Source organism: Otolemur garnettii, unplaced genomic scaffold (genome assembly GCF_000181295.1).
Source record: "Otolemur garnettii isolate 467f Iridium unplaced genomic scaffold, OtoGar3 scaffold00003, whole genome shotgun sequence".
Taxonomy (NCBI): Eukaryota; Metazoa; Chordata; class Mammalia; order Primates; family Galagidae; genus Otolemur; species Otolemur garnettii.
In genome coordinates, this window is record NW_003852398.1 from 300048 (window position 1) to 310016 (window position 9969).

The 9969-nt window shown below is 39.6% G+C and overlaps 1 protein-coding gene across 1 annotated transcript in view; it reads left to right on the forward strand.

The window, feature by feature from the left end:
* UIMC1 (ubiquitin interaction motif containing 1) overlaps positions 1 to 9969 on the forward strand; it is a 155553-nt gene that overhangs the window by 71824 nt on the left and 73760 nt on the right. The window contains exons 5-7 of the mRNA XM_023515092.1: positions 3168 to 3292; positions 4505 to 4610; positions 4909 to 5642. Of these exons, the coding sequence (XP_023370860.1) occupies positions 3168 to 3292; positions 4505 to 4610; positions 4909 to 5642 (965 nt within the window). The remainder of the gene's footprint in view (positions 1 to 3167; positions 3293 to 4504; positions 4611 to 4908; positions 5643 to 9969) is intronic.

Genomic DNA, 9969 nt, shown 5'->3' on the forward strand with positions numbered 1-9969 from the left:
CTGGTGGCTCAGGACCCTGACTCAAAAAAAAAAAAAATCTAGCGCCTTAGCCGCTTGAGCCACAGGCGCTGAGCCAACTTTCATCTTTTCTGATACAATCATGTAAAGCTATAAATTTTCTTGTAAATATTGCTTTAGTCATGCAAATTTTCATATGTTTTCACTCTCACCTGAGGTCATTTCACATTGACTTGGGTTACATATTTATATTTGGATTCACTTTTTGAGATCCCTTCTAAACTTGTTGATTTCATGCTTTTTTTTTTTTTTAAGACAAAAAAAACTCTGTTGCCCAGGCTAGAGTGCCATGGCATCAGGCTAGCTCACAAGCAGCCTCAAACTTCTGGGTTTAGGTGATTCTCCTGCCTCAGCCTTTTAAGTAGCTGGGACTACAGGCACACACCACAATGCCTGGCTAATTTTTTTTTTTTTTTGGTAGAGACGGGGGTGCAGGAATAGGCTGGTCTTGAACTCCTAAGCTCAAAGGATCCTCCCTCCTTGGCTGCCCAGAGTGCTAGGATTATAGGCATGAGCCACCATGCTTAGCCTGATTTCATGCTACTTTTTAAAAAAAGTTTAACATTTACATGATCCCATAAGTCAAAAATATACAGAAAGGTATGGTCAGAAAAGTATTATTCCCTACCTTGTCTTTTCTACCTTTTTCTCAACCACCTATAGCTAACTATTTATTTTAGTTTCTTGTTTAGCTTTTTTGTGTGACACTACATATATGTGTGTGTGTGTATATATATGTATGTATATATACACTTTTTGTCTTATTTTTCCTTTCATATACAGAAGGTAGCATGCTATATATGCACTCTTTGTACTTTTCTTTTTTGCTTAATAATATATCCTTGAAATTGCTGTATTACCCGTCCAAAGAGATATTCCTTACTTTCTCTAAATGGCTATGTGTGTATATACCACAGTTGACAGTCATTGAGTTGATTTCAGTGTTTGTTTTGTTTTGTTTTGTTTGAGACAGAGCCTCAAGCTGTCCCCCTGGGTAGAGTGCTGTGGCATTACAGCTCACAGCAACCTCCAACTCCTGGGCTCAAGCGAGTCTCCTGCCTCCGCCTCCCAAGTAGCTGGGACCACAGGTGCCTGCCACAACGCCCGGCTATTTTTTGGTTGCAGCCGTCAGTGTTGTTTTGGCGGGTCCGGGCTGGGGATTTGAACCCGCCACCTTAGGTGTACGTGGTTGGCGCCTTAGCCGGTTGAGCTATAGGCACCGAGACTGTTTTGTTTTGTTTTGCTTTCATTGAGACAGAGTCTCACTTTGTTACCCTTAGTAGAGTGCTATCATAGCTCATAGCAACTTCAGTCTCTTGGGCTCATGCAGTCCTCATGCTTCAGCCTCCTGAGTAGCTGATACTATAAACACCTGCCACAATGCCTGGCTATTTTTTTTTTTTTTTTGTCTTAGAGACAGGGGGTCTCACTGGTGCTCAGGCTGATCTTGAACTCCTGAGCTCAGGCAGTCTACCCGCCTCAGCCTCCCAGAGTGCTAGGATGACAGGCATGAGCTACACACCCGGCCAGATTCCAGTGTTTTGCAAATTCAGACATTGTTGCAATGAGAAACGTTATGCATATGTACTTCTTTTTAATTGGAAATGTATCATAAGGGTAAATTACTAATGTGGGCTTGCTATGTCAGAGGGTCAATTTATATGCAGTTTGTTAGACATTACCAAATTTCCCTCCATAGGCATTATACAAAATGGCAATGTTTTATCATTTCTTTTACATTTATCAACTGGAATAATTTTGTAAAGAGAAACTTTTGGCTGAGGCAGGGGAAAGATCAAATGAGCCCAGGAGTCTGAGGTTGCAGTGAAGTGTACTTGCCATTGTATTCCAGCCTGGGTGACAGAGTTTCTAAAAACAATAAATAAATAAGTCAATAAGTAAGTAAGCTTCTCATCTACTTGATTGCTTAGTAGTATAGTTTGTATAGGGAAAGTAGGCCAAAAGTTTGAATCTGTTCTTTTGTTTACCAATTTTCAAAATAATTGATTCACTGCTGGGCCTGGTGGCTCAGGACCCTGACTCAAAAAAAAAAAAAATGTATTCACTAGAATTTTTTAACAGTAACTAGTGATCTTTTCCTTAAGTATTATCAGTACAGATGTACAGATCTGAATATATTTCATGTTTTTTAATCTATTGCATTCATTATACTTATTCGTGTTCCAGTTCCATTTTTGGCCAGTGAGAACTTTTTATAGTTGGCTCCTGAGTTCTTTCGTTATGGCCCTAGTAGTGTGTAATCGAATCTTTGCTTATAGCTATGACAAATATTCTAGCTTATCTTACACATTTCATGCTCCAGACTTAAAATTAGCCATTTCTCCCTTGTACCCCAATTGTTTTTAATGGAAAATGGTATTTGGAGACCACATTCTGATCACTAGAGATGTTCTTTTTTACTAGGTAAACTAGAGGATCCCAAAGAGTAAAATTATTTTGGCTAAATGTTGATCATAAAACAGTATGGTATTTAGCAAAAAAGCACTAGAATGGGAGTCATTTCCTCTGTTTATTCATCAAATATTTATTGAGTATCTACCATGTGCCAGGAATTCTTTTAGGTACTAGAGATATTGACAGTGGACAATATAGGTAAAAACTCTGCCTTCATGGGATCTTACAATTTAGTATACTGGCTCAGGATTTTTGTTGTAACTGCTGCTAATGATCCTGACCAATACCTTCCCTTTTGGAGTTTTCATCATTTATAAAATTGTAAAAGTGTTCTAAGTGGTCTGTAGTATCTTTAATTAAAAAGTTTAATAATCTGAGGCTGGGCACAGTGGCTCACGCCTGTAATTCTAGTACTTTGGGAGGCTGAGGTGGGTGAATTGCTTGAGCTCACGAGTTGGAGACTAGCCTGAGTGAGATGGAGACTCTCTTAAAAATAGCTGGCCATTATGGTGGGCCCCTGTAGGCCTAGCTGTTCAGGAGGCTGAGGCAAGAGGATTGCTTGAGCCCAAGAGTTTGAGGTTGCTGTGAGCTACAATGCCACAGCACTCTACCAAGGGCAACAAAGTGAGACTCTGTCTAAAAAAAAAAAAAAGTTTAATAATCCTGTTTCTTGCCTCTAAGCTCATTCAATGTTTGTGAATGTCCTTCCCTCTCTTTTCCCTATTCTCTTACAGAGATGACAGAAGAAGAACAGTTTGCTCTGGCTCTCAAAATGAGTGAGCAGGAAGCTAGGGAGGTGAATAGCCAGGAGGAGGAAGAAGAGGAACTCTTGAGGAAAGCCATTGCTGAAAGCCTGAATGTAAATAGGCTGTGTTGAAAAGTTTGTGGAGATTGAGGTGTTTTTGAGGTGTTATAATTGTATTAGGAACTAGCTATAGTTGTTTATAGGGTTTTTAGTTAACAAATATTTCCCATAATAACTTTAAAAGTCTGTTTTGAATTATTGATTAACCCAATTTGAAGTGTTTTGTTAATTATGTATGAAAGGGTTTTCTTCCACATCACAGATTTTTCAGTCCCTGGCTTAAAAGAACTATAGTAAGTTGACAGCTTCTGAAGAGTTACTAAATACCAAAAGTCCAAAAGGGAGCCAGTTAAGGTGCTTGCCTCAATTCTGTTTTGTGGGGAGAGCAAAGGGAATGAAAACTAAAGTGGGTTATAGAAAAAAAAAAAAAGGACAGTTTAAAATATAATCAAATGGTGTTAAATTGTGATTTGAATATATATGATTGAAATAATTTTATTTATTTTACTCTTAACATTTTTTTATTAAATCATAACTATGTACATTAATACATTTATGGGGAATAATGTGCTGATTTTATATACAATTTGGAATGCTTACAGCAAACTGGTTAACATAGCCTTCACATCACTTACTTACATGTGTTAAGACATTTATACTCTACTCTTAAAGCATATCTTTTTTTTTTAGAGACAGAGTTAGTTTATTGCCCTCAGTAGAGTGCTGTGGTATCACAGCTCAAAGCAACCTCCAGCTCCTAGGCTTAGGCGATTCTCTTACCTCACCCTCTGGATTAGCTGGGACTACAGGTGCCTGCCAAAACGCCCAGCTATTTTTTTTGTTGTTTTTGTTGCAGTTTGGCTGGGTTTGAACCCATCATCCTCAGTATATGGGGCCGGCGCCCTACCCATATACTCTACTCTTAATAGATTTGACATGTACCCTTGCGACATGCACCATAGGTTATGTCCCACTGATTATCCTTCCTCCACCCGGACATTGAAATAATTTTAAATGTGGAGGATACTTGCCAAAGGCAGGTATCTTTTATTTCATTTGCCTCTCTGTTTTAGAAAAGGTTTTAGTATAGTGATTTAGTATTTTGCACGTAGACCTTTAGTGCATTATATGGAATTCATTTGAATTGAACATCTATGTTTTGGGGAGGAGAAACTCTTAATAGCTTTCCTTTTTGTCCTTCCTGTAACCCTTTATGTATAAGTATTTTAATAATAAACGTGGTCTGGTGTGGAATGCTTGTTTCAGAGTTGCCAGCCTTCTGATGCTTCTGCTACCAGATCTCAAGCTCTGACGACTGGACTGTCTTCACGGTCTCACCAAGAGAAGACCATAGACTCTGGAACCACTGAAGGCATGTCTCCCTGTTCTGACTCCTACTCACCAAATACTTCCATATTAGAGGGATTTCATGTTGAGAGTAGATATATAGAAATGCCCTAATTCTTTTGGTGATTTTAAAGAGGTTAAATTAGACAGTAGTTGAGATCTCACTAATACCCAGCATACTCCAAGGAAAAACCAACATTTGGTTAAAGCCAAAGAAGAGCCTTTCTTAACCACATTATGTAATTCTTGGTAAGTGATAGCTTACCAAGCCCTTTTAATAAAAAAGTTTGTCCTTAGCCCTACTTTTTCTCAAATACCTACAGGCATATGGCAGCTGGTACCTCCATCACTGTTTAAAGGCCCACATATCAGTCAGGGAAACGAGGCTGAGGAAAGAAAGGAGCCTTGGGACCACACTGAAAACACTGAAGAGGAGCCGGTCTCTGGCAGCTCAGGAAGCTGGGACCAGTCAAGCCAGCCAGTGTTTGAGAATGAGAACTTTAAATGTTTTGACAGATGTACCGGCCACTTGGCTGAGCACACACAGTGTGGGAAGCCACAGGAAAGTACTGGGAGGGGTTGTGTTTTCAAAGATGCCCAGGGTAGGGGGGACACATTTAGGCACTGTCTGCCTACCCCAGCAGATGCCAAAGGTCTCCAGGACATTGGTGACACTGCGCACTACTTCTGGGGTGTTCCATTCTGCCCTGCTGGAGTAGACCCTAACCAATATACCAAGGTCATTCTCTGCCAGTTGGAGGTTTATCAGAAGAGCCTGAAACTGGCTCAGAGGCAGCTTTTAAAAAAAAAGGGATTTGGGGAACCAGTGTTACCTAGACCTCCTTCTCTGATCCAGAATGAATGTGGCCAAGGAGATCAGGCTAGTGAAAAAAATGGAGGCATCTCAGAAGATATGGGAGATGAAACCAAAGAGGAAAGGCAGGAGTCTAGGGCATCTGTCTGGCACTCAAAAACCAAGGATTTTCAAGAAAGCCCAGTTAAAAGCTTGAAAGAGAAACTTTTATTGGAGGAAGAACCAACAACCAGTCATGGTCAGGTAAGAGTCAGTGATGTTGTAATTAAGGATGATTTATTTACAGATTAAAAAAGGATTATTTTAGCTATTTGTTCTTTTTGTGGTGTTCCCCCCAAGAATATTAAAGTAATACATGCCCACTATAGAAAATTAGGGAAGTACAGGACAGTATAAAGAAGAAAAAAGTTAAAAAGTTTTGAACAAAATATATATTCTTTTATATATAAGCTATGTTCCTTTCCTTTCCTCCACTTCATAGTTTATCCTATATCATTTCCTGTTTATTCATATACTTGAAAACTTAGGAAGTTTATATTCTGTCCTGGATATACCATAACTATTTTTTTATTTACAAATTATTTCTTTTTATTATTTATTTCATTTCATTTTGGTTTTGTGTGTGTGTGTGTGACAGAGTCTCACTCTGTTGCCCAGGCTAGAGTGCCATAGTGTCAGCCTTGCTCACAGCAGTCTCAAACTCCTGGATTCAAGCTATCCTCTTGCTTTAGTCAGGTATTATAGGTGCCCACTACAATGCCTGACTATTTTTTTCTATTTTTATTTTTAATTTTTTACCACCCTACAATGGGTAGATTTTTCTATTTTTAGTAGAGATGGGGGTCTCACTATTGCTCAGGTTGTTTGTAAACTCTTGACCTCAGGGATCCTGCTTTGGCTTCCCAGAGTGCTAAGATTATAGGTGTGAATCACTATACCAGGCAAAAATTATTTTTTATTATTTCTAAAATTAAGTTTTTGAATAGGTATTAATATTCATGTGGCTCAAAATTCAAAACAATAATAAATTAAAAATCTGTCTTCTGTCCCCATCCCCCAGCCAACCAGTTCCCCTCTCTGGACTCAATCTCTGTCACTAGTTACAAGACAGTATTGTATGTAGTACAAGCAGCATACATACTATTTTCCCTACCTTCATTTACACAAATGATATGCACATTATTCTGTACTTTGCTTTTTTCATTTAATATTGCAGTAGATCATTCCATAACAATATGTACAGAGTTTCTTCATTTTTTTTTGTATGTGAAATATAGCACATGTGGATGAATCATAGTTTATTTTATCCAGTGTCCTGTTGGTGAACAGAAGATTATTTCCAATATTTTACAAATGGTACTGCAGTGTATTATTTATTAGAGACAGAGTCTCACTTTATCGCCCTCGGTAGAGTGCTGTAGTGTGCTGTGGTGTCACAGCTCAGAGCAACCTCCCAACTCCTGGGCTTAGGTGATTCTCTTGCCTCAGCCTCCTAAGTAGCTGGGACTATAGGCACCTGCCATAACACCTGGCTATTTTTTGTTGCAGTTTGGCCAGGGCCAGGTTCAAACTTGCCACCCTCAGTATATAGGGCCAACACCCTACCCACTGAGCCACAGGTGCCACCCAATACCACAGTGTTATTCTCATACAGAAGACATTTTATCCACATGGACAATATCTGTAGGATAATTTTCTATAGATGTAATTGGTGGATCAAAGGATATATGCCTTTACAATTTTGTTTGCTATTGCCAAATTGCCTTCCATAGGCATTGTATACACTTACACTCTCACCAGCAATGTGTGAATGCTAATTTCTTCATATTTACATAGTATTGTCAGACTCCTTGATCTTCGCCAGTCTGAGAGATGAAAAATGGTATCTCAGTATAGCCTTATTTGCATTTCTGTTATTACTTATGAGGCTGAACTTTTCCCCCAGATATCTATAACCCATTTGTATTTCCTTTCTGTTTGTTTAGATCTTTTCTTTTTGAGACAGAGCCTCAAGCTGTTCCCCTGGGTAGAGTGCTGTGGTATCACAGCTCACAGCAACCTCCAACTCCTGGGCTCAAGCAAGTCTCCTGCCTCCACCTCCCAAGTAGCTGGGACCACAGGCGCCTGCCACAACTCCTGGCTATTTTTTTTTTTTTTTTTGGTTGCAGCCATCATTGTTGTTTGGCGGGCCCAGGCTGGATTTGAACCTGCCACCTTAGGTATATGTGGCTGGTGCCTTAGCCACTTGAGCCACAGGCGCCGAGCCGTTTGTTTAGATCTTATGGTCATTTTTCTTTTTCAATAATTTTTTGTTTTTTTAGTGGTCTGTGGGTACCTTCTAAATAGTAGGGAAAGTGGTTTTTTGTGATATGAAGTAAAGATAGTTTTCCAGTTTATTTTTTTCTCCAATATAATGATATATTTCTGATTTTGCTTGTAGTGGTTTGTGTAATTTACTGAACCAGTCTCCATTTTGGAACATTTAGATTGCTTCTTTAGTCTTTTTCTGACTTAGCTAGATTTATTATATATGAAAGCTTATATCCTGTTCTCCCAAATATTAAAAATGCTATCATAGAGTTACAGACTGTCAGCTAGTATATAACTTTAAAGAGCATTCTGTTTTATGACTGTACTTTTTTGTTATTTCTATTACTGGACTGGTTTTGTTTTATTCTGTCTCTTTTGTTTTGTTTTTTTTTTTTTGAGACAAAGCCTCAAGCTATCCCCCTGGGTAGAGTGCCGTGGCATTACAGCTCACAGCAACCTCCAACTCCTGGGCTCAAGTGAGTCTCCTGCCTCCGCCTCCCAAGTAGCTGGGACCACAGGCGCCCGCCACAACGCCCAGATATTTTTTGGTTGCAGCCATCATTGTTGTTTGGCGGGTCCGGGCTGGGGATTCGAACCCGCCACCTTAGGTGTACGTGGCTGGCGCCTTAGCCGGTTGAGCTATAGGCGCCGAGCCATTCTGTCTCTTTTGTATTGTGATAAAGGTTCAGGAAATGATGGCTCTGAGGAGCTTCATAGAAAGTATAGAGAACATGGATTTGGAGTTTGAATTTTGGCTTTGGTGTTTTAGTAATTGTATGTCTTTGAGCAAGCCATTTAACCTCTCTGAATCTCAGTTTTATATCTCTGAAATGAGAATCACAATTCTTACTTTTCAACAGTTTGTGTGTGTGTGTGTGTGTGTTTGTTTGTTTGTTTTTGAAACAGAGCCTCACTTTGTTGCCCTTGATAGAGTACCATGGCATCACAGCTCACAGCAACCTCAAACTCTAAATTCAAGTGATCCTCTTGGCTCAGTCTCCTGAGTAGCTGGGACTACAGGCACTTGCCACAATATCTGGCTAGTTTTTCTGTCTTCAGTAGAGAAAGGGGTCTTGCTCTTGCTTAGGCTGGTCTTGAACTCCTGAGCTCAAGCAATCCCACCTGCCTTGGCCTCCCAAAGTGCTAGGATTATAACCGTGAGCCATGGGGCACAGCCTTAACAGTTGTTTTAATGATTAAAGTAAATTTGCGTAAAACAAATAGTATAATACTTAGGAGATTATAGGTACTCAACAAATGTAGTTTTCTCTAGAAAGCCTAAGGTCATTCATTAGGAGTACCTCTAGGAATCATTTTTCTCTAGTAACCCACTTCATCTACATTCTGGAAAGATTGTATGGGAAAAGAAGGCTTTTTCTTTTTTTCTTTTCTTTTCTTTTTTTTTGTTTTTTGGTCAGGCAAAGATAAGAGATGTTTATTAATTTGCTGGCAAATGAGGAGACTGGTGGACTCTCTCAAAAATATCAGCATCCTTCTGAACAGAAGCACAGAGTTTCTGAAGGTTCTGATTAATCGTATAATTCCATAGTAGGCTAAGACAATCTAGCCGTCTGCCCAGATTCATCCCTTCCTCGGCTAAAATGATCTTGTGACCTCTGTGCAGATTAATACCATCTTCAGCTAAAATGATCTTGTGACCACCATCCATATGATTCCCTTGAGCTATCTCCTGTGGCACAAAGAACAAAAGACACTCCCCTCCTGACCACTGGCCTGAGGCAGGGATGTAGGTTTTAGTTCTCAAAAAAGGCGGGGGGTGCGGTAAAGGGCTTTTGAAGAAACTACCCTCCCTTTTCCCAAGTCATTCTTTTGTTACGTATTCCCACTGTCAGTTTTACCCTTCCATATCTATGGGAGGAGAGGAAGGAACAACATACTTACCTTGGGATGCTAGGAAGGGTCTCTTAGAAACTGTTTCTTAGAGGCTTAACTTAAGCCTGCTTCTAAAGAGCCACCCTTATCCAGAGGAGGGCAAGCAGCAATACCTTACTTTAGGCGGGTTCCATGTAATTTTCATTCTAGATAATAGGACTTTGCTTACTTGCTAGGTTACCTCTGCTACAAAGGAGTCCTTTATCATTCGAGTTCCTCCTAATGGGGTTGCACTCAAAAGAAATTCATAGATGACCACAGAACACTGTGTAGCATATCCAAGTGCAGATGGCAGGAAGCAAGGTTTTCCCCCAATGGATATAACCATCAAGTAGCCAAACATGATGATTCCTTGATTTTTTTTTTT